Source organism: Chrysemys picta, chromosome 9, assembly GCF_011386835.1.
Source record: "Chrysemys picta bellii isolate R12L10 chromosome 9, ASM1138683v2, whole genome shotgun sequence".
Taxonomy (NCBI): Eukaryota; Metazoa; Chordata; order Testudines; family Emydidae; genus Chrysemys; species Chrysemys picta.
Window position 1 is genome coordinate 873,652 of NC_088799.1, and position 25,617 is coordinate 899,268.

The following is a 25,617-nucleotide window of genomic DNA, read 5'->3' on the forward strand; positions in this document are numbered from 1 at the left end:
GGCCCATCTTAGACCTGCGAGAATGCAACAAGTTCATAAAGAAACTCAAGTTCCGCGTGGTCTCTTTGGCCTCCATCCTCCCCTCGCTGGATCCAGCAGACTGGTATGCCGCCCTCGACTTGAAGGACTCGTATTTTCATATCGCAATTACTCAGCCCCACAGAAAGTACCTCAGGTTTGTTGTGAACAATGCACACTACCAATTCACAGTCCTTCCGTTCGGCCTGTCAGCAGCACCTCGAGTTGTCACCTAATACATGTGTGCCAATATCTGCTGTATGCATGCACAAATAAAGTATTTGAACATGTATTTGACCAGCTTACTCACACTTTCTGCTAGGTGCCCAATACCTGATTTACTCTCAAATTGTATGCAACCAGTTGTTGGTGTTGAAGTTGGAAAATATGACCCTGTAGTTGGAAAGGATCCTTGAAATGAAACCAGATCTCCAAGGATAGAATTGTATGCATCTGTTTCTCAAGTATCATTGTCTATGTTTAGAATTACATTTGGTGGCTTATAGGACTATTTAGTGGTGATGTACAGGAGTTTCTCTAAGTTGGATTCCAATTGATAAGGGTCTTCAGGTTGTTAATTGCCACTAATTTTCCTCTTTTATCTTATTGGCACTTGGCTGAGTAGTAGGGGTAATCTGGAAACCTCTTATCCTTTCCTTCACAAAGCTGTCAGTAGGCTTAAAGACAATGAGGTCAGCAGTAAATCTTTATGGGTCAATATTGGTGGGTTCCATTCAAGTCAACAAGGTACATGAATTAAATATAGAAGTTCTGAAATTAGCAGATAAGTTACACAGTGTAGGAGGAATAAGGAGCAGAATTCTTATGAAAGCAACATACACTGCTGGAGAGCTGTGTGTATATTTTAGAAAAATGTTCCTGAATATTGTTTTTTATAAATAATATAACACCCACATTTCATTACAGATGACATCTTAAATGATTTTTTTCTTATTTTAGTTCAAGTTAGCATGTCTCATTACTCTAGGGGAATGAAGTAACATATATATATGGTTTTCTAATACTTAACAGAATATGTTAAGAACCCCAAGAATTTCATGATGAAAACACATTCTTGATCTTTCTACCCCCTAGGTCTTTTATGTAAAATGCTTTTGGGATTGTAGAGTGTTTTTTGCTGACTTGAAATTGTTTTAATCTCTATGGGTATGTCTTCACTGCCCGCCGTATCGGCGGGTAGCAATCGATTTATCCGGGATCGATATATCGCGTCTTAACGAGATGCATTAAGACGCGATATATCGATCCCCAAACGCGCTCACCGTCGACTCTGGAACTCCACCAGAGCGAGCGGTGGTAGCGCAGTCAATGGGGGAGCTGTGGCCATCGATCCTGCGCCATCTGGACCCCAGGTAATTCGATACAAGATACTTCGACTTCAGCTACGCTATTCACGTAGCTGAAGTTGCGTATCTTGGATCCATTTCCCCCCCCCAGTGTAGACCAGCCCTATGTGCTAGTAGTGTAACTGCCACATTGAGTGTTTGTCCATATGGATTCCATTCTCGGTGTGCATGTGCCCCATAGGCTCAAATTTGGATTCTTCTGGCCAGCAATGTCTGTTGGGGCTGCCCCTGCACCCTGGGTATAGCTGTGCTCTCTGGCTGAAGGCATAAAGCGTGTAATGACCCCAACCATCTCTCAGCCCTGGTCTACACTACAAACTTGCGTCGGTATAACTGTGTTGCTCAGGAGTATGGAAAATTCACGTCCCTGAGCAATGTAGTTATACCAACCAAATTCCTGGTTGATGGGAGGGCTTCTCCCATAGACACAGCTACCCCCTCCCAAGTAGGTGGAGTATCTAGGCTGACGAGAGACGCTCTCCCATTGGCGTAGGTAGCGTATTCACTAAGTGTTGCAGTGGCATAGCTGCAGTGCTGTAAGTGTACGTAAGTTAGAACCCTGAGAGCTTGTGCACAGGCGTCTTTCTCAGTGTGCGACTACGTTTTTTCTTTTAACTAGTTTTTAGATTGGTATTAGTGTTAGGTAGGCGATAGTTTTTAAACTCAGAAGACTTCTGCTCTACTGGGGTTGGGGAAGTCTTTCTCCCCCCCTTCCCCTCCCCCCCCCCCCAAAAAAAAACCCTGAGAAGTTGTGGTTTTTTGTTTTGTTTTAAAAAGAGGGGAGAGAGAGTCAATAGTCTCTCTCTCCCTCTCTCTCTATCTGTCTTGTTGATAGGCTGATGCTGCTTAATGATGGGCTGAAGTTGTGCTTTCTGGACCTCTGATTCGGGCACATTCCTGAGAAATGTGCCATTTACAGGTTGTTCTCTAAGGCTATGTCTACACTCTGCACCTTTTAGCAACACAGCTGTGCCACTGAAAGGCATGCCGTTTAGCTGCTGGTTGTCGGCAAGAGAGAGCCCTCCCGCCGACAAAAAACTTCCACCCTCAACGAGCGGCGGTAGCCTTGTTGGCAGGAGAGCACTAGGGAAGCTCAGGACTGTCTATGAGCTCCTTAAGTGTCTACCTGGCAGCAATATCAGCTAACCTTCTGCCCATTCAGGGTCACACAGTATTCCTACCCCCGAACGGTAGCTAGGTTGCTTGAAGGCCTTATACATGTGTTTTTCCCCATTAGGGAGCCTCCCATACCTTGGGACTGTAATGTAGGGCTGGAGGGATTGATGGCCCACCTTTTGAGCCAGGTAAAGGGTCAGGCAATATTGACCATGAGATTATCTAATTGGATTTCCAGTTGAATCGAACTTTATGAATTGGCTGGTTTAGACCTACTGATAATGATTACAGTCCAGTCCACTGGGGACCCAGCAGCTACTGCAGCTTGTTTGAGAAATGTACCAATCTTAGATATGCAGTAAATTGATAACGTGGGGTATAGCACATATATTTACACTGCTACTCCCTGGTAGAGGCATTAAGAGCTGGTGCCAATTTTGGCACAGCTGTCCTTCAACGATTGTTCAAAAAGCACCCACCTCCTATCATACAGATTACTACTTCTGAGTCACCAAGAGAGGAGTACACTTGGACAAGCACTCAAAGAAGAAATGGTTACCTTAGGGAAACTGTGGTTCTTCGAGATGTGTTGTCCATACATATTCTGCGACCTGCCCTCTTTCCCCACTGTTGCAGTGATTACTATCTGAATTGTGTACTGGCAAAGGAACTGAGACGTTTGTGGTCACCCCATCTTTTATGCTTTCGGGTGAGGTGCCCCAACAGCACTGTGCTGGCCAAACAGATTCAGTCTTGAGTGCATGGGGAGCATGTCCACCAAGAATGAAATACATAGGGACAAGATATGTTGAAGAATCACAGTTATGCTAAGTTTCAGAGTAGCAGCCGTGTTAGTCTGTATCCGCAAAAAGAAGAACAGGAGGACTTGTGGCACCTTAGAGACTAACAAATTTATTAGAGCATAAGCTTTCGTGGACTACAGCCCACTTCTTCGGATGCATATAGCTATATGCATCCGAAGAAGTGGGCTGTAGTCCACGAAAGCTTATGCTCTAATAAATTTGTTAGTCTCTAAGGTGCCACAAGTCCTCCTGTTCTTCTTTTTACAGTTATGCTAAGTAACCATTTGTCTAATTCACTATTTTTAGTTAACCTCTTGGAATGAGGTGTAACCCTGCAGGCACATGAATGTTAGGTAGAATACTTCATTGAATGTGTGTCCCTGTGGGTGCTCCACTACCTGCTTCGAAGTTTCCTTGGTGGACTTTGTGGTAGAGAAGGAACTGAGGATGGTTTGCCTGTTAAGTCCTAGTTAGCCTGGGTGCAGGGCATAAGGATGTATAGGGCGCATGCATGGGCCGAACAGAGACTGATAGTGAAAATCTCCGCTGAAAGGCAGATGGGGCATATGCGCACCTGAAATGGAGCACCCATAAGGGGACACATCTCAAAGAACTACAGTAACTGCACAAGGTGGGTAAAGAATTCCTCAGCTTTATGCTTTAAACTTTCTCATATGCACATCATTGGGAACAAGTACACAAGAGCAGCAGCCAGTGTTCGTTATTGCAGTAGCTTTAGCTTTTCCTTTCTCTTGTTGCAGAGTGGTATGCTGCTAAGACTTTCCGGTGAAAGATGTTTTTAATTTTGAAATGCTTCTAATTTTTTAAAAACAATTAGAATAATGAGAAATGCAGTTTAAATGCAAAATCTACTGTTAGACCTGGAGACTTCAGAGAGATGGCATAGGAGAGCCAGGGCTTAGGCAGAATTAAAGGGTTTAGATGTTTTTTGGGCCTAAAATAAAAGGACTCCAATACTTCCAAATCCTTTATTGAACTAAGTTTTTTGTTGTTGTTGTTTTTTTCTCTTTCAGACCCTATTTGACCAAACCCAAAGATCAATTAAAGCACAGGTTCAGACGTTCGTTAAAGAGTAAGTTAATTTTCATTTCAAATAAATTCACCTTAATAAACCGCAAGGAAAAAAATCTCCACGAAGGCCAACTAGGAAGTGAAATCAGCTTCTGAGAGAGGTTGAAGATATTTGGAAATCGTCAAGCCACAGCTTGCCTAGTACCTCTTAAACTTGCCAGAAATAACCCAACAGCCCAATAGGGGTTGGACGGGGTGGAGACATTTTCAGTCATTGGATTTTTTTTTTAAATCCTTGCTTTAAATCCTGCATTGAGTGTTTGTCAAGATAATCTGAAAATTTGTACTATTGCAACTTTAAAATACCATTTATAATTTCAATTATAGCTGATTTTTTAAATGTCACTACTGGGATGGTATCTTATTTGAATTTTACGAAACTACAATGGGCAAAAACCAAGAGATTGAAAATAAAGGCCCTGATCATGCAGACATATAAACAGATATGTAACTTTACTCACCTGAGTAGCCCCATTGACTTCAGTGGAACTTCAGTATGTTTAAAGTTAAGCACGAGCATAAATGTTTGCCATATCAGGAGCTTTTGTGTTAAAAATTTCTCTTGTAGGCCCTTAAGCAGCTCCTTAACTCTGCACTGGGAGTAGTCTCAGTGACTTCAGTGGGACTGTGCTCACAGTGCATAAAGTTAAGTATGTGCATACATTTTTGAAAGATTGGGGCTTAGTGTCATAAAATCTTTCACTTTTTAAAACAATACTTCAGAACTAACAACAAAGATTCATATTTAGGCATCTAAGGTTGGGATGTCAAAAGCACCTAAGTCACTTAGGAGCACAAGTCCCATTAACTTCAGACTGCAAACTGTAATGGTAGAGTATGACCTGGTTGAAGCATTTTAGCTTTCTTGACATTTTGAAGTTTAATACATCAGAAGGTAGTGCTGGTTTCAAACATAGCACGGACTGTTTCCTTACCAATTTTGTGTTTGAGTTTGTGGTGTATCACACTAGAGGTGTTGAATGAGATCCTGGATTGTCTTTTTCAGGATAGATGAACATGTAATGTGAATCTCAGCAGAAAAAAACTATGTAAAATCTGAAATTCTACTGACCATTAGGAAACTATTTAAAGAAAATACAAAGCAACCCATCTTTTTTGTTTTAAGTCAGACTTTTTTTAATCATGATTTTTATCTGCCCTGGGTTGGACTAGATGAATACACCAGTGTCTACAAGATGTATTCTTTTACATTTCACTCCCTCGCTTGTTCAGAAGAACAGAGCAGCCAGGAAAGTCACACTTCCATCATACTTGTGCTAATGATCAAGATATTTAAGGTGGAAAAGGGAAATAATAAAAAGATCAAATATGATAGCTGTAAATAGAACCATGTTAGAAAAGGTTTAAAATTTGGTATATTTTTAAATATTTCATGATCAACAAAATGAGCCTTCCAAGGATATTGCAATTCATCTCCCCTTTTGTTTAGAGATATTAGAAAATTTAAAGAATCAAAGAAGCAGTTTGAAAAAGTCAGTGAAGAAAAAGAAAACGCACTAGCAAAAAATGCTCAAGTTCAAAGAAATAAACAACATGAAGTAGAGGAGGCCACCAACATTCTCACTGCAACACGAAAATGCTTTCGGCACATAGCTCTGGATTATGTTCTTCAGGTAAGTGTAGTTTTCTAAGAACAATGTGTTACTCCTTGGGGCATTCTGCACCAAAAAATTAAAAATTCTGCACACCATGTTTTAAAATTCTACAAGTTTTATTTGTCAAAATAACACTGCATAATCACACCAGTTTAAATTATTTTGGTAATTTATGTCAAAATACCTGTCAGCAAGTATGTGTGTAACAATACAGACACGCACAAATTTCCCCCCCAGGAATAGGGAATTAAAGAAACCCCTATGACAACCCAATTCCTGTTTCTCTGTAATGCCATGACAGGTCTGTATTGATCCATGGATGGATACAGATCCTGTGGTCATCAGCAGGGATTGAATCTGAAACCCTCAGCACCGAGGATTAAATTAATTCCTGTCCAGAGGTCCTGCACAACATCTATGATCTGTGAACCACTTTATGATGAGTACTGAGGCTGCACCTATGGGCTATACACTGTACAGATGTAATAAAAATTTTCCCTGTCCCGAAGAACTTAGTATAAGAGAAGAAGGGGGGAGGATTGTGATTGGCCTGCTAAACCCAGGATTGTGAGTTCAATCCTTGAGGGGCCACTTAGGGATCTGGAGTTAAAAACTTGTCAGGAACAGTACTTGGTCCTGCTAGTGAAGGCAGGGGACTGGACTTGACTTGCTGACCTTTCAAGGTCCCTTCCAGCTCTAGGAGATAGGAGATCTCCATATAGAAATAACAGGTTGATTTAATAAATGAGAAGTGTAACATAACAAAGACTAGTACAAGCAGTAGTTACAGCATTCCAGCTGCCTAATCAGTATCCAGGGTGTTTTGTTGGCGTTATGTCAGAGGAGAGTTTTCAGACGAACATAAGTGGTTCATAGTGGTCAATCTAGGGGTGAATTTAGTTCCTACCATGTGAGATAAAGGAGTACAGTAGAGTTACAAACACCAGAGTTATGAACTGACCAGTCAACCACATATCTCATTTGGAACCAGAAGTATGCAGTCAGGCAGCAAAGACCTCCGCCCTCCCCTCCCCCGCTCCCCCCCCGCAAAAAAAAAAGCAAGGCAAGGAAACTCTGCTTGTTTCCTTTAAATTAAGATGGTTAAAAAACAGCATTTTTCTTCTTCATAGTAAAGTTTCAAAGCTGTATTAAGTCAATGTCCAGTTGTAAACTTTGAAAGAACCACCATAATGTTTTGTTCAGAATTACGAACATTTCAGAGTTATGAACACTGTCTGTTCCTGAGGTGTTCGTAACTCTGAGGTTCTGCTGTAACTTAGCTGTCAGTAGCAGGCTCTTATTATTTTGGTACAGGCTTAGGAGAAATGATCACATGCATTCAGCCAATTTTGCACATTCTATATTGGAATTCATGTGCCTTTTGGATTTTGTCTATTCTCATGTACACTAATGTCTACTTCACCATAAATGCAGTTTTATTAAGTGAACTCCCAAATTTTCCATGTAATCCACCATGCAAACAATTCAGGTTATAGATGGACCTTTCTACTTACAATGAAGCTTTTCTTCTGGGGGAAAAAATGACTTCACTATGAAAGGACTCTACTGGAGTGTCTTTGTGGTTATATTTACTTGGGTTTAATTTGTATTTCAATATTTCTCTGAGTTCTCTTTTACTTTTTTAATCCAGAAAAGTCTTTTCAAAGTGTGCGTGTGTGTGTGTGTGTGTGTGTTGCAGAAGGCTTTCCAAAGCATTGAATGTGTAGCTTTAAAATACCATCTGTTTTGTTTACAGCTTCTGTAAAATTATTTTACTTGTTAGCATTAAACAGACATACCAGGGAAGTGAATTCCACAGTAATGTATGTCTCAGTTAAGTGAGGGTTTTTTGAGAAAATCTTACATTGTGGCAGGTAATTAAAACCACTGACCAGAAAGCAAAAAGAGAGGACTAGATACATGTGAAAAATCAGATATTGCACATAAGACAAGCGGCATGAATGATGTGTTCATTGGTAATCCAAGAAAGTAAGTGGTTAGTGATTTCAGCTAACTTAATAGCATGACTGAGGTGGTGAAGATAAAATGTAATTAGCTTAATAGAATTCTTGCGAACACTTTTAGACTCACCTCTCAGAGGTGGGGACCCAGTCTTCTTACTTGACTTTAAAGTGTCTGAACATGTTTTGGCACTACATGTATAGATTTTAAGAACATAAGGTTCTTATGAGAACCATGAGGTTTTTAAAATACTTTTTCAACTAGTATTAAAACTTTGTGAGCATCTTTGGGGAATTCTAGCATTGCAAGTTTTTTCTCTAACTGTGAACGGTGATGGCAAATACAATTAGTTGTCTTCTCACTAATATTAAAAAAAAAATTGCTATGAAGAGTCAGATTTTTGAATTCTGTTTTTCCCCATATTTTAAGGTTACTTTATTTATTAACAGTTGAACATAACCTGGATTATTGCAGTTTGCGTGGGGATTGGTGAATGAAGCAAGATGTTTGTTTTTTCCTAGATTAATGTTCTTCAATCTAAGAGGAGGTCAGAGATCTTAAAATCGGTAAGATCTTTACATTTTATGTGTAAAATGTCTGATTAAATCTGAAATATAAAAAATAAACATTGGAGAATGCAAGTTGCCGCCCTCTGATCAGCGACCTATATAACATGAATTTGTCTGTTTGCTTCCATGTTGCACAACCACCATCACAACTGGCACGCTGGCTGTTGGTAGCAAGAGAGGCTAAGACTGAGTGGGCATGTGAACTACACTCTCAGTATTCCTGCACTGCAGTCGGAGGTGGGATTGCAGCTCATGTAGGCACACCCATGCTAACTTTAATTTAGCTAGTGCAGCTAAAAATAACAGTGAAGACATGATGGCTTGGGCTTCAGCACAGACTGGACAAATCTGCCCAGAAACCTGGATATGTACTTGTTGTGCTAGCTGTGCCAAGAAACACGCCACCACATAGTCTCTGCTATTTCTAGCTGTGCTAGCTAGGTTAAAGTTTGTCCAGGTATGCCCACCTGAACTGCACTTACAACTCTGACTGCGGTGTAGATATACACTGAATGGTGATCCCTTCATGTCAGGGTGGAGGAATATCACTAAGGTTTTTACTGCTATTGTGTATGCTGTACATGTTTTGTAGCGAAACTTGAGTAGTTTGGTTTCCAATGCTTTTGATAAGGCACCCTTTGGGAAAGCTGCATTCACTTAAAAATAATTAATACTTCTCCCAATCTGTGTTCAAGATTGAGTCTCTCATTTCCTTAAAGTGGCACCTTTTTACCTGAAGAAAATAGATTGGGACCATTTGAAGCTAATGTACATTTTTTCTTCAAATCTCACCTGTCTCTTGAGTGTCCGAAGATACATAACTGGAGACAGTGTCTTTGACTTTGTCCCTTTCACATTCCCCTTTCTTCACATCTTTTTTCATGAGATTGTACATTTCACTTAAACTGTGAGAGGTCTGGTCATTATTACAAACCAATCTTTTTCTCTGTGCCTTTGGAATCCTGGATATCTTCCCTTCTTTTTTCTTACAATGTATGAAGACCGCTTGATGGTTTCTTCTCTTGTTTTTGGTGAGTCGACTTTGAAGTCCCAGGGAAGCAGATTGTGAACTATTTTAGCTGTAGTTGTAGAAGTTATGACTCCTTAACCAACAGATTTTGTACCTTCCAGTTGGTTTCTTAGGTGTTTGAGCTGCATAGTTTTTAACAAAAGTTTTAAACAATCTGACTAAAACATGATCTCACCTGTCAATTAGGTTAGCCCATTTATGAAAGATTTAACTTGGTGGGGTGATTCATTTCCTACTTAACCCTCGTATAGTCATTTAGACCTGTGCAAAGTGACCACAGAGTGGGTATAGAACACTACCAAGTCAGAATGGTGGTATATTGCACCCACCTTGCACTCGCTTTGTACTCATGTGTATCTCCACGAAGTGCAGGGCAGTGGTGAATTAAGCCCTGCACTTCAAACTTGTTTGCGAGAGTTCATTCAGTGTGAGTTATGTATGTAAGATCTGATAACGCTCTATTTAAAACTCCTTTCTAATGTATACTTTTATTCTTTCTTCATTCTAGATGTTATCCTTTATGTATGCTCATCTGACCTTCTTTCATCAAGGCTATGATCTGTTTAGTGAGCTTAAGCCATACATGCATGATCTCGGAACACAGGTAATGTTACAACTCCTGAATTAAAATGCACATACTAATTTGTGTTTGGGAAAACTATTGGGGAGAACTATGTTGGTACCAGAGCCACTGTACATTTATTCAATAAAAGTGGAAACTTTGGGGGATAGCCACGATGAAGGCATATTGTCAGCATAAAAAGCATACATTTTAAAATGTGTTACTAATTAAATGCAAAAAAAGTTAATATGACATTAAGGCTGCACATAAAAATTTTATATTTCCTTGCATTTTTCAGATTTCCCACAGCAAAATTAATTTGTCCATGTTCCACAAATATAGTAAAATCTGTCTCGGTTTTGTTAAGTATGTTCATGCTGTTCAGTATATACTGTAAAATGTACAAGTTATGCAATGTCAGTTAGTATTGCTGCTGGAAACTTAAAAGGGATACTGTCAGCTTGAAAACGGTTTAATTTTAACGTTTTCAGTGTTGCCGCTGTGTTGGTCAGAGTGTCACAGCTAAATATAAGCTGGAACAGATTTAGTGTAACATCTTATGCTAAACAATCGGTTCTACCTTGTATTTAGCTGTGACACTCTGAATACCTTTCCCTGGCCTGAAAAAAGCTGTGGATAAGCTCGGAAGCTTGTCTTTCACCAACAGAAGTTGGTCCAAGAAAAGATACTGCGTCACCCCTCTTGTCTCTCTTGTTTTAATAATTGAGGTAAAACTGATTTCAGGTACTGGCTCTTCCTGAAGATTTTTTTGTTTTTTACAATTACATTCTCCTATTTTTGAGTATTTCTCTCTTCACTTGTATGAGAGACTCACCCAAGCATGGGAGTTGACTACAACCAATTACTAGGACTGTCAATTAATCACAGTTAACTCACATGATTAACTCAAAACAATTAATCGCGATTAATCACACTGTTAAACAATAGAATACCAATTGAAATGTATTAAATATTTTTGGATGTTTTCTACTTTTTCTAATGTATTGATTTCTATTACAACACGGAATACAAAATGTACAGTGCTCAGTTTATATTTTTATTACAAATATTTGCACTGTAAAAATTATAATCAAAAGAAATAGTATTTTCCAATTCAACCTCCAAGTATTGTAGTGCTATCTCTTTATTGTGAAAGTGTAACTTACAAATGTAGATTTTTTTGTTACATAACTGCACTCAAAAACAAAACAATGTAAAACTTTAGAGCCTACAAGTCCACTTAGTCCTACTTCTTGTTCAGCCAATCGCTAAGATAAACAAGATGAATTGAAAAATACTATTTCTTTTGTTTTTAACAGGGCAATAAAAAATAAATTGAGCACTGTACACTTTGTATTCTGTTGTAGTTGAAATCAATATATTTGAAAATGTAGAAAACATCCAAAAATATTTAAATAAATGGTATTCTATTATTTAACAGTGCGATTAATCGCAATTTTTTTAATTGCTTGACAGCCCTACTAATTACACATCGGAAACACTTAAATTGACTATACGTAAAGTGCTGCCAAGTGCATAGGGCACACACACTTTAAACTTAGCTACAATAGGTGGTTTGTGGTTTGGAGTGTGTGCATGCATACATGCATGTTTGTGTTTGCAAATCACTACTGTAGATGCATTGCACTGGTATAAAAAGTGACTTGCAGCAGTGTGGCTTCATATGTTTTCAAACATCTACACTCGGGGTTTGCAGATGTGCAGCTGTGGTGATATGGGAAAAAAGTATAAGAGGTGCTTTATTAAAATACAGATATTTTCCTTGATCTCTTTTCATTAGGGTTGTCTTATGTATTACTTTAGTAGGTTAAAGGTTCAGATAAGGTGTGACCTTTTTTAGGTGTCTTGTGTGCCTTTTAACCTCCATTTTCTTACTTTTTTATTTTTGATTCTGCAGCTTGTGTTATAATGTAGGTTTTTGCATGTAATTTTCTTGATCTTTAAAAGAAAGATAGAAGAAATGTCTTTTCTTCATAAAAAGAACAGGAGTAATTGTGGCACCTTAGAGACTAACAAATTTATTAGAGCATAAGCTCTCGTGGGCTACTGCCCACTTAAGCTTTCGTGGGCTACTGCCCACTTCTTCGAAGAAGTGGGCAGTAGCCCACGAAAGCTTATGCTCTAATAAATTTGTTAGTCTCTAAGGTGCCACAAGTACTCCTGTTCTTTTTGCGGATACAGACTAACACGGCTGCTACTCTGAAACTTTTCTTCATAGTAACTTTAGATTTTCCCAGTGAGGTTTTGATGTTTCCAAATCACTTACCTTAGTGGGGGTAAGGGGAAACGGGGGGAGGTGAGGGAGAAAACTTGTTTTGTAAAATATGAATCTTGGAATGCCTACAATAGATTAGAAATGCAACAAAGATTATGGCAAGATCCTAAAATTGGGCCATTTGCTATTTTCCCCCATCTGTACTTTCTTCTGTCTATTATGTTAAGATCATGTCTATGTTTTTGCTGCGAAGAATGTGCTTGTTTAGTTTCCATGAGAGAGTTACAGTTGTTATATGATTTGTATTGGTAGCAGCCCCTATATTTGACAGGTTAGAAAGAAGGTATATTGTGGCATTCCAGAATGGGCAGGGATTCATTAGACTCTACAGAAAACTTTAGCAGATACCTGCTGATCATGCTCATAAGTGAATTTTCAGTTGCTTGTAACCAATTTGGCTGTAGATGTATTTCGAAATGGCTACTATTTACAGGTTGACTTTTGAAGTTCAGCTGATTTTAGCTATCTCTACAGAAGAAGCATGGCATTGATGTTTTCAGTGAGAAAACCATATTCCTTTCATAACGCAAATGTGCGACATGATTTTTCTCAAGCTTTCAGCAATAGCATCACTCTTCAGTTGAACGCAGGGATGGGAAATGTCAGTCCAGAAGAGACTAGTTCAGAGTTTGAGTGGGAGACCTTAACCAGTGTGTGCTGCCTGGGGCTCAGTGTGTGCCCTCCATTCTCTCTACTGCCACATGCCAGGGTCCCCCAATTTCCCTCTGCCAGGGAATCTGTGTGCACTGCATTTGCCTCTAGCTCCCATATCTGGGTTCCCCATTCTTCCCCCATGCTACTGGCTCTGTGTGCGCCCCTTCCCCCCTCCCTTGTACCATGATCCCCTAATACCCAGAACTCCTGGTGAGGGGGAATCCCCTATTCCCCTTCCCCCATTCCAGAGTGTCCCACCATGGCAGGGGCTGTATGCACACCCCCTTACTCCTTTCCCTTGCATGCCGGGGACACTGTCTGCTTCCCATTTCCTCTGCGTCTCACAGCAGGTTTCCCCATTATCATGTCAGGGGCTCTGTGTCTATCTTTTCTTTCCCCAAAGTACAGCCCCCCCCCCACCTCCCCAGGGCAGCAGGCAGGTGGCTAGGAGGAAGGAAAGAATGAAGCCTCCTTCTCTTTCCTATCCCTCCGGCTGCCTCTGCTGACTGACATTGTCCCATTGCTCCCAGCAGGGAGAGCAGCTGTTTCTTCTCTCTCTCGGGATGTAAGTCATTCAGGGTGTCAACATGTTCAATTCTATTGGGAGGGTGAGCAGGGATAGTGTTGTTCTGGAAGATGTGAATGGGTATCATTGACTAGTTGGATCTATAGACGATTTCAGAGGTGCTTCGAGCTCTGGCTTTGCTAATCAGGTGGCAGGGGCTCTTTGTGCCCCCCCTTTTGGTTTTCTGAATTCCGTAGGGCTCTACCCTTTGAGGCCTGAACAATCCCTGAAATTTTGAAATTGATCAGATATGGTATTCAGATGTCATGTTATAGCCAAACAGAAATGCTGTCCAGTTGAGCATAAGGTCTTTGCAAGCTCAGGCAGTGATGTGAAAGGATTCAGCTGCAAAAAATCAATTTAGAAAAAGATTTTGTGCCTTTTTTGAACAAATAACAGCCATACTGGGTCAGACCAAAGGTCCATCAAGCCCAGTATCCTGTCCTCCAACAGTTGCCAATGGCAGGTGCCCCAAAGGGAACGAACAGACAGGTTATCAAGTGATCCATGTCCTGTCACCCAATCCTAGCTTCTGCCAAACAGAGCTAGGGACACCATTCCTGCCCATCCTGGCTAATAGCCATTGATGGACCTATCTTCCATGAATCTATCTAGCTCCCTTTTGATCCCCGTTATAGTGTTGGCCTTCACAACACCCTCTGGCAATGAGTTCCAGAGGTTGACAGTGCATTGCTTGAAAAAAGACTTTCTTGTGTTTGTTTTAAACCTGCTACCTATTCATTTCATTTGGTGGCCCCTTGTTCTTGAATTATGAGAAGGAGTAAATAACACATCCTTATTTACTTTCTCTATACCACTCATGATTTTATAGACCTACATCGTATCCCCCCTTAGTCACCTGTGATTAGTTCCTCCTGGGGTGCTATCTGGAGCTGGGGTACCACTGAGCCCTCTGACCCACCAGCCTGGGCTACCTTTGCACTGTGCTGCTGTGACAAGCTGCAAAGCCCTCCAAGCCTGCACTTTCACTAGCATTCACACACGCAGGAACACACCCAGCTGCAGTTACATGCAGGCTCTCTAACCACCAGCCTCTGACCTCAGAGCAGTACGTCCTGCCCTGGTCAGATCTGGTCAGTATATAGGTTTAACACCTGGTCCGCCTCTCCCTCTCCTCTCCAAGCTGAGATTTTCCCCAGACACCTTAGTCAAACACACAGTGATTTGGATTAAAACGTAAAATAAGTTTATTAACTACAAAAGATAGATTTTAAGTGATAGCAAACAGATCAAAGCAGATTACCTAGTAAATAAACAAAACCGCAAACTGAGCTTAATGTACTAGATAGGTAGGATATGAATTAGCAAATTCTCACCCTGAGTGATAAACAGGTTGGCAAATTCTTAAGGCACAAGCTGCCTTGGCTTTGCCACTTGGGTTTCCCAGGTTTTCATACACAGGCTAGCAATCCCTTAGCCTGGGACCATCACTTGGCCCCTGTTCTGTCTTTATTCCTCAGGTGTTGTAGGGAAAGTGAGGTACCATCATGATGTCATTTCCCCCCGTTTTATATCTTCTTCCCACTCGCTGGAAAGCTCTTTTGCTGTGCCCTGGGTCAGACAGTTCCCATTGTGTAGTGCTATCGCTGAGCAGTTTCTATTGTACACAGTTCCTGGGGTAATCCTTGTGCGCATTTCCTCTATAAGCCAGTAACATTGTTTGGCCTTTTAACTGTTGGACCTGAAAGGCTGCTTGTGGGTATGTTCAACCTCAGAACATGTTTCAGTAACACATACATAGCCAAACTTCATAATTTCACATATGATGATAGCACATACAATCCAATGAGAGATTCATGTCTAGCAGAGCAAGACTTTTAGGATGATAACTGGATTTAGTACTGCAGCATCTTCCACCGTGTGCAAGGGAGGGGTGGGGGGGAGTGCTGGCAAGAAACCAGGTACAGCTTCCAGATTTTGAGGCCAGTTTTGTGCCAGCCCTGGTCCTGTGAAGTGTAGAGCAGCCGAAGGCCTGTTCTAAACATGGCCAGGTAGTAATGGAACCCCAAGGACTGCTGGAGTAAAGCATGCTCTGGACACCCGCTGGGGGCATAGAAGCCAACTGCAGAGCCTCTCTTCCTTCTGGGGGAATGGCAAACAGAGAGATGCGGCCAGTCTCCATTCCTTTTGCATTGCCGTAATGGTAGAAAGGAGCAGGGCAGGGCAGAATTCCTCACCCAGAGTTGTTAGTTTACGCAATGACTTTCTCTACTAGGGATTCTGTTGGTCAGGTACTGTGCCCTTCTCCACGACTGATTTGTGGTGGAGAAATGCAGTTGCGCTCTGATACATACAGCTTTGCTACCCCAGTGCTGAGGTAGGGCAAAGTCTGTGTCACATGTGCAAAATTGCTGGTCATCACTCTGTTTAGTGCCAACTCTGTTAGTCCTCAAACCGTAACATCTTTATTTGCATTCATGTTCAGTGATCTTGTAACAATGATTGGGGCTGAGGGAAGTATATTATTATTTTGGGGTAAAAGGACCAAATTTCTGTAGACTTTTTCAACATCCTATAAAAATTAAGTAAAGTCTAAAACAGTATACAAAATATTATACTACACGCTGTGTTGTACCAAAGGATTTGTCAACGAGCTTCCACCTCATCAGAATACCTTTTAACCAATCATATATTCATTGATCTCTCACAAGTAATTCTGGGCAAAAGCACTGACATCAGTCACACTATTATCATAGTTTTACTGATATTTTATTACAAGACAGGTTTTACATAGTGATATTTTTTTTTTATTTCAAGACATTTGAATGTTTACTTTTTTAGACATATCTCCTGTGTGCCATGTTTTCTACAATAATCACTATTTTTACAACATCTTGGAAGCCGCAAACAATCTGAATAGCAATAGAACCTTGCCCCATTTAATGCAGTTTCAGGGAGCACATGGTAGCTTTCGATTTTAAAAAAGCTCAGGTGGGACCGTCACCACCACCTTTTTGGAGGGGAAAGTCACCAACCTCTCCTTCTGTCTGGCGTTCTCTGCTGCTGCTGCTGAACGGACCAGCCAGCCAGCAAGAGCAGCTAAAGCATGAGTCATTCCTTTCTTCAGAGGCTGAACATGTCATCAATGCAGTGTACCAGTCGCATATCCCTGGCACCATACTATTCTTGGAAACGTTTTCCTTAGATCCTAAAGGAAATGTACACCTATCAAAGAGGTTTTGTGTCAGGAAAATTTGTCCTGTTAATTCAGAATGGTAGTAAAATGCTTTAAACAGGACTTTAGTTGATAGTAAAGGTAAAGCTCTCTGATCAAGGAAGTGACTTTCCTGTGTATAAGACAAAAGTCATGCAATGTCTAGACATAATGTATTTTTTCTGATATGCATTACAAAGTCTAAAGAGCCAAATTTCTTTTTCTCTTTACAGCTGGATCTGTTGGGTGTAGATGCTGCAAAGGAGAAGAGAGAGATGGAGCAAAAGCACTCCACTATTCAACAAAAGGTACTTGAAGGAATGTAAAATAGAGAGAGAGACTGTGCACACATTTTATACATCTGCTTGGTATGTCTCAGCAACAGAGCATCACTGCATTAGAACTGCCAGAAAGTGTCCTTGCAGTGCAGTGAAATAGAATTACAGGTAATTAAATGGAGAGATGGTTTGCAGACATTCGGATTGTGTTACCAAACAAGGTCACAACATTTCTGTGCGCTAGCTAAATATCAATTTCACTGTTCTACTGAATTGAGTATATTCGAATGCTGAGAAATCTGACTCTGAATATGGTATCTATGGTATGGAGTCTTCATTGCCATAAAGTTAACTTTTTGCTTGCTGTAATTGTTCTATATATAGCTACAGAAAGGGCATCCTCCATATGGCCTTGTAGATATATGTTCTATTTACTTTCTTCCTGAATTGTGGCCAAATATGATAGTGTTTTGAAGTTGAGTATTTGCCACTCTTGTAGACAAACAGTTAAAGAAAACCTATGGGGAAACTTGGCTTGTATTTCTTATTAAAATGTATATGAATGTGAAAGCTAAACACTAACTGAAAGTTAGTTATTGGCAAATTTGGATATGTACTAACGGGTGCTATTGCATGTTGGGAAAATTGCAGCCGTTTCAAGTGGAACAAAACATCTTCAGTGGCATGGATAGTTACAAAGATCTGGGTCAATATTCATTTTGCTATTGTGATACTAGAATTTAATAAGAAAATTCAGCAGCAAAATGAAGTTGGGAATAGGATGGAAGTTCTGTTTTGGGGAAAAGCTATAGCTGGAAAGTAATAGGCTGTCGAGAACAGCAGCACCTGGCACAGGATTAAGACGTCTCTTGGTACATACTATCAACTGACCGCTGAAGGAGTAAGTTACGTGACTTGTTACCATGAGCTGCTATAATTACTGTAGGCCCATTGTCTTTACTTGTTTTGTTTTTTTCCTTAAATGCTGCATTGCAGGTAAACGATTTCTAATAAGCTGAGTGATTACTATAGAGCTTTTATAAAGAAATGCAGTACTTATGGAAACCTGATCAGTTAGAACTTCAAAAACACTTAGTGGATCTTACTTCTTGTTGCTGTTTAACTATTGCACTTGAGTTAGGTTAGCAAACTATATGAAAATAATTTAATTCATCATCTATAATTATTTTCTTATTAATGTTACACCATTTACACGGACTCCCAGTGCATTTACAGATGCCATTCGTGCTGTTGGTTTTGCTCTAAAAAGCTCTAGGGTTTAGGACAGATGCTCCTCAGCTCACAAGTCAAGATCACCTCATGTGCTACGATGATAGTGCCTAAATTCCTAATTCTGGGGCTTGAAGGAAGATGGTTTTTGGTGGAAAGCCCTTACCTTGAACAGCAGCTTCTAAAATTGCTTTCCTTGTCTCTCTCCCCTCTTCAGATCCTTCCACTTTCCTATGCACCAGGTTTAAGCTTCTTGCCTCGCAGGGCCTTCACACCTCTCAGCTGGCCTAAAGCCTAGATCTTTTCTTATGTCATCTTATTTCCCTGTCATTTGGTCTAGAATGCCAGCCCCTTGCTGTCCCATTTCTTTCCTTCTCCCATTCCCATCACCCTACTTTCTTCCATGCTGCCCCATAAGCATGAGCCCTCACAGTGTTGGCAAGCCAAGCACTTCCCTCCTCCCACCAATCTTCACATCCCTCCTAAAGGTTCACTTATTCCTACAAACACTAACCTTCAATAAAAAGTGTGTGTGTGTGTATATAATTCAAAGTTTTAACTTGACACCTTATCTAGGTCTTCCAGTGTGTCTATATATTCTACTTTGAGTACTTGCTCATGTCCATTCCACGTTGCACGCATGCCATTTGCACCTTTGCCGGAGACTTTTTCCTCCGTGGTGTCCATTGGGCCGTCTCTAGCATCCTTTGGTGCTGCGTGCTTATGCCCTGGTATAAGGGGCCCCACGGACCCACTCCCTCTCAGTTCCTTCTTACCATCTGTGATGGTTACTGGAACAACTCCTCTTGCTTTGGCAAGGCGTCTTTAAGTGTTTTCTTCTCTGTATCCTACTTTATTAATCTTAGTCTAGTTGTAGCATAAATATTGTAAATAACACTAGTGTAGATAGTTAGAACCCCTCCTGTCGCATGCCAGTGGCTGTGAGAGACCCACATTCCAGTTGTCTGAAGTGTCTGGGAGCGGCTCACGTACAAGAGCACTGTCAAATTTGTTGGGAATTTAAGCCTTGTATGAAGAAAGACACAGAGGGTAGATCGAGGTCTATCCTAATAGAAGCTGCTTGCATTTGGCACAGAGCACTTGGGCCTCGCTGGAGGAGCGCTTTGCACCACCGCAGATATCCTGGTACCATTCTCCATCTCTGGTGCTGAGGAAGAAACATAAAAAGCAATGATCAGAGAGAGGGCGCTCGCTGGTGCCAAAGAAAGGCAAGCAAAGGGAAGGTGGTAGAGTGCAACCCATGTCGGACCACTCCACCCCCTTCCTTCTGCGTCCCTCCCTCCCCCCGGTCCTGTGGTGGCACTGTTGACTCCGCCCAGAATGTTGAATCTGTGTGGGGCCCCTTGCCGATGCCAAGAAGTCATTATGGCACCAGTGGAATCATGGTGCCTTCAACCCTGGAGGCCTTTGCAGCAGCTAAGGATTTATTATTCTGGTACCACTGACAGCAGTGGTACAACCACCAGCTCCGATATGCATGAGCAGGAGAGAGAGTGGTGCCCCGAGCTCCTTCCCGGCACCGGGACCTTTGATACGTTCCAGGGGCAAACTGACCCTACTTTCTTCTATGAGGTCATCCCCAGTCCAGCACCGGTTGCCAGACCCTCAACACTGATTGGTGGAAGTGAGGGTTACCGCTCCTTTGTGGTCATCTCAGGATTCCTCCTCACTGGAGTCCAAGGTGGAGCCCTACACCCATCCTAAGAACTGCCATCGGTATCCGTCTTATGTGCCACCGGACCCTGGTGAGGTTCTCATCGCTGGTACCTGGCCAGGTGGACAGGGCCTATGCAATGGCCATTCTGGAACCCATGAGGGTTTTCCCTGGTACTGCGTCCGTCTCCTCACCAGTTCTACTCAGTTGCTTCTGAGAGGAGGGCTTCTGCACCACTCCATTCGGCACTGAACCCAGTACTGACACGGGACATGGTCCCCCTTGAGGTAGTTGAGGCTAAAGAAGAGGAAGTAGTCCCCCCACCCCCGGTACAGGCCTCTTCCTCCTCCTCGCATCTCTGGGCCAAGTGGCTCACTGCCGCAAGACGATTTTATATCCTATCAGGAGCTTCTAAAGAGCATAGCAGTTACCCCGGGGCTGGAACTCAAGGAGTTTAAGGAATCATCCCACAGCTTCATTGACATTGTGGCAGCAGCAGCACCATATAAGGGGGCCCTACCCATTAATGAGGCTGTAATGGGTCCGGTCAGAGCCCTGTGGCAGACCCCGTCTTCTCTCCATCCCACTTCAAAGAGCGCAGAGAAGAAATACTGCGTTCCAGCCGAAGGGTATAAGTACCTATACTCTCGCCCCCCTCCTGGGTCCCTAATTTATTGGTGGCCAATGAGAGGGCTAGACAGGGCTAAGCAAGTGCTACCCCCAAGCAGAAGGATACAAAGAAACTCAGTCTGTTTGGGAGAAACGTTTATTTGCCAGGTGGACTACAGCTATGCATCTCAAACCAAGAAGCCCTGCTCGGGAGATGCAAAATAACAACTTGTGGGACTCCGTCCAAATGTAAAGACTCCGTGCCTCAGGACTCAAGGCAGGAATCCTCTGTCCTCTTAGAGGAGGGAAAGAAGGTTGCCAGAGCCTCTCTCCAGGCAGCCCTGGACGCAGCTGTCACGGAGGCCAGGCCAGTCTCCTTTGCAGTGGCTATGAGGCAGTGTTCTTCGCTGGAGTCTTTAGGGCTACCTCAGGAGATCCAGCAGTTGATTCAGGACCTCCCTTTTGAAGGCTCATTGTTGTTTTTGGAGCAAACAAAGACACAGCTCCAAGGCCTGAAGGACTCAAGGGCTACCCTCAGGTCGCTGGGCTTCTAGGCTCCAGCTCCTTTGAGGAAACACTTCAGGCCTCAGTAGCCAGCCTGTTTTTTGGGCTCTGCCACCAAGACAGGACCTGCTCAAAAGAAGAAGCAGAGGTTACAAGCACCATCAACTGCTTCCATCTACCTCAGCCTCAGTGCTGGGGTGGCATAGGTACTCTGGGCAGGCCCAAGCAGCCCTTTTGAAGATGCCCCTGAGGGCACTATGCCAGTTCCTGCTTTGGATCCTGCCCCCCTTTGTTTTTGGACCAACTTCCCCACTTCAGCCTGGTGTGGTCCCACATCACATCAGACCGCTGGGTGCTAAATACAGTGGTGGGCGGTTATATCCTTCAGTTTTCATCCACCTCTCCCTTCCACCGCCCATCACCCTTCCTCTTCAGGGACCCTTCTCACAAACAACTCTTAGCCTTACAGGTGAGGACTGTGGAAGAGGTACCTCAAAAATTGAGAGGGGAAAGGGTTTTACTTCCAAAATTTCTTAATCCCAAAGGCCAAGGGGGTCCTTGGTCCCATCCTGGACCTGCGTCACCTCAAGTCAATTGTCTAAGAAACTGATGTTTCACATTGTCTCCCTAGCCTCCATCATCCCATCCTTGGATCCAGGGGACTGGTACACTGCCCTCGACTTGAAGGATGCTTACTTTTACATTTCCATCTTCTGTGGCCACAGAAGATTCCTCAGGATTATAGTAAACCAGACTCATTATCAATTCACTGCTCTCCCTTTTGGCCTGTCCACGGCCCCTGGGTTTTTACAAAATGCATGGCAGTTGTAGTGGCCTTCCTCAGAAGGCCAGGCATTCTAGTCTCCCCATACTTGGACGACTGGCTGATCAAAGGCCAAGTAAAGAACAGCAGCAGCCTGGGCCAAGCCACCTTCCGAGTGCTGAGCCTGTTGATAAAGGAACAAAAGCAGACTCTCATTCCAGTACAGAGAATAGAGTTTATTGGGGCAGTGTTCGACTTGACCAGGATAGAGCCTTTCTTCCAGAGGCTCAATTCCAGACAATGTTGGACCTGATATCCAAGGTCATGGCCATCCAATCACAACAGCCCGCATTTGCCTCATGCTCCTGGGGCACATGACCGCGTGCACTTGTGGTACGGCATGCAAGGCTATGCCTCAGGGCCTGCAAGTGTGGTTAGCTTCAGTGTACTCACCAAACAGACACCACTTGGACTCGGTGCTCACTGTTCCAGCCCTGGTCCTTGCCTCTCTCGACTGGTGGAAGAGCCCCTGTTCGGCGATGGTGGGTGTCCCCTTTGCCCCCCAGCCGTCACTGTCCATAGTGTCTGATGCTTCAGACTTAGGTTGGAGAGCACACTCAATCACCTCAGGACATAGGGCCTGTGGTCCCCGGAAGAACTCTCCCAGCATATAAATGTCAAGGAGCTCAGAGCGGTCTGCTTAGCTTGCCAAGTGTTTCTTCCCCAAATCAGGCAATGTAGTACAAGTGCTGATAGACAAACTCTCAGCCATATTCTACAACAAGGGAGTAGCACACTGGCTCCCTTTCAGATGCTTCCTGTTTTCAGGGGCAAAGCTTCTATTCTATGCATTTCCTCAGTTTCTCTAGTACACAAGGTCCTTTTGAAAATCAAGTAGGACAAGTCAAGAGTTATTCTTATAGCCCCAGTGTAGCCATGCCAACACTGGTTCGGCATGCTGTTAGACTTATCAATAGCGCTACCGCTCCCACTCCGCCTAGACCTGACCTTGCAAGATGATGGCTGTTTACTCCACCTGAACCTCGTGTCCCTTTACCTGACCACATGGAAGCTCCATGACTGAACCTGGAGGAGCAAACCTGTTTGAAACAAGTTTGACAGGTCTTGCTGGGTAGTAGGAAGCTGTCCACTAGAGCAACCTACCTCACTAAGTGGAAGCATTTTCTTGATATGGTTGTCCCAACGAAGCCTTTCTCTGACTCAGTCTTCCCTTCGGTCCATTTTAGACTACTTGTTCCACCTAAAACAAGGTCTGACATTCACATCTGTCAAGGTGCACCTAGTAGCAGTTTCAGCCTTCCACCCGTCAGTGGGGGGTAGGTCATTTTTCTTTCACGAGATGACAATCCACTTTCTTAAAGGGTTAGAGAGACTTTACTCTCAGGTTTGTGAACTGATTCCCATCTGGGATTTGAACGTGGTCCTTTGAACGGCTAGTATTGTGTCCTCCGCTGTTTCTCTCCTGGAAGGTTCCCTTCCTGATAGTTATGACCTCAGCCAGAAGGATTTCTGAAATCGGGGCCCTTATGTCAGAACCACCATACATGGTGTTCTTGAAGGCTAAGGTTCAACTGTGCCCCCCATATGGCCTTCCTGCCAAAAGTGGTCTCGCAGTTCCATAGCAACCAAGCAGTTTTCCTGCCAGTCTTCTTCCCAAAGCTGCACAAGAATTCAGAAGAGCGGCGACTTCACTCATGGGATGTTAGTTGTGCCCTTGCCTTCTACATTGAGAGGGCTAAACCATTTCGCAGATGCACTCAACTCTTTGTGGCAATAGCAGAGAGGATGAAAGGACAACCAGTTTCACCAAGAGATTCTCATCCTGGATAATCTCCTGCATTTGGGCATGCTATGAGCAGGCGAATGTTCCACCGCCTGCCATCTTGACCACTCATTCCACAAGAGCTCAGGCCTCTTCACCAGCCTTTCTGGCCCATGTTCCGATCCAAGACTTCTGCAGTGCTGCAATCTGGTCATCAGTGCATACTTTCTCATCCCGCTACGCCATCACCCAGCAGGCTCGAGATGATGCCAGGTTCGAGAGAGCAGTGTTGAAGTACGCATGTCCATGAACTCAGAGCCCACTTTCTTGGGTACTGCTTGTGAGTCACCTAATGTAGAATGGACATGAGCAAGCACTCAAAGAAAAAATGGTTACTGACCTTTTGTAACTGTTGTTCTTAGATATGTATTGCTCATGTCCATTCCCCAACCCACCCTCTTACGTCTCTGTCACTGAGGGAAAAATCTCCGACAGTGGTGCACACGGCGCGCACACCCCTAACTTGGAATGGACAAGAGCACCGTATCTCAGAGAACAACCGTTACAGAAGGTCAATAACCGTTTTTGTGTAGATGGCAAGCTCTTCAGGGACAGGACTGTTTGTGTATATAGTAATCATAATTAATTAATTTCTCAGCTGGTTCGACACAGGCTTGGTTTGTTGATCTTGTTGAAAGATGTATTTTTTTAATTTTGGCTTTTCCTGAGAGGTTGGTGTAAAAGTGGTGGGGCTGGGTTAGATATGCTGGGTAGTCTGATTTTGCTTTAGGTAAGATCTCCATTTATTATGGTTTAATTTATGTCTGCAGTATGTGCATAGACCTGACAAGGATGCTAGAAGCAATCCATACGTATAAAAATACAGTAAATGAACTTTTCTCTCATATGCTCGGGTACATGGTGGTTGGTGGAATAAGATGGCAACATCGGGTATATTCTAGGACCCTTTTTGCTATAAATTTACAGATGGAAAAACAAGTATTTTAGCTGCCAAAAGGGAATAGGCAGCCTTCAGCGAATAGTATTGTCAGTCTAATGTGAGACTGATAGACCTCTTGTTTTCTTAGAAGTCTGATGCAGCCGTGTGTTGCAGCAACAACTTGTTGAGTTATTAAATAACTTTGGACTCACTAAGTTAATCCCTTTCTCTCAAGGCCATAATAACTTTGTTTTGTAACATAGTTTGTATGATGCTGTGAACACAGCAATAATATGGTAAAATATGTTTTTTACTGTATTCAAACACTATTCTTTCATGTAAATAGTAAACTCCTAGAGTAATGCTCAGGAGGGAGCTGGAGGGAGGGGAGATGGATGAGAAAAGCATCATAGCAGTCTCCTCCAGCCAAGATGAGGAGCCAGATGCTGCCATGTCTATGAATCAGGAGTGGATTCCTTCACTACTGTTGCTGAAGCACATGCACATTTTGGTCCTTTGCTCCTGAAGGGAGAATGATCCCTCTCAACCACCTAAAACAGAACTACTGTTGGGAAAAATAAGAGTTACTTCCTGGCACTAAAATAGGGATGAGACAACCTTGTGTTGTCCCAGCTTCTGCTAACTTCTCAAACTATTTGGGGTTTTGCTAAAATATCTCAAGTTTGTTGGTTTGGCTTTTTTTCTAATGGTGATTCGGTTTCAAAACCAAAGATATCTTACTGTGTTGCTGGCACTGTGTGAGGGGAATAGAAGATTCCCCTCTCAAAAGCTGGGTTTGCACAATGGATATCCTAAATATTGGGTGTACTGTATTTATTTTTCATTAAGATTTTCTCTCCCCTCATCTCTGCTTTTGTCACTCTTTGTATTTGATGTTCATTTCAACCTGCCCCATTTTCCACCCTATTTTTCATTAGATTTCTATAGTTTGAATTAGAAATCTAAATCCAATGAAATCTAATGTTTATGCTGGCTAGCTGAAACATACT

General features: G+C 42.5%; 1 protein-coding gene across 9 annotated transcripts in view; it reads left to right on the top strand.

Moving 5' to 3' along the window:
• The window catches only part of ACAP2 (ArfGAP with coiled-coil, ankyrin repeat and PH domains 2), a 128,335-nt gene that overhangs the window by 41,123 nt on the left and 61,595 nt on the right, over positions 1–25,617 (top strand). For all 9 annotated transcript variants that reach the window (XM_065557458.1, XM_065557453.1, XM_065557454.1 and 6 more), the window contains 5 exons: positions 4,339–4,397; positions 5,847–6,030; positions 8,496–8,540; positions 10,082–10,177; positions 17,059–17,133. In XM_065557458.1, coding sequence (XP_065413530.1) covers positions 4,339–4,397; positions 5,847–6,030; positions 8,496–8,540; positions 10,082–10,177; positions 17,059–17,133 — 459 coding nt within the window. The remainder of the gene's footprint in view (positions 1–4,338; positions 4,398–5,846; positions 6,031–8,495; positions 8,541–10,081; positions 10,178–17,058; positions 17,134–25,617) is intronic.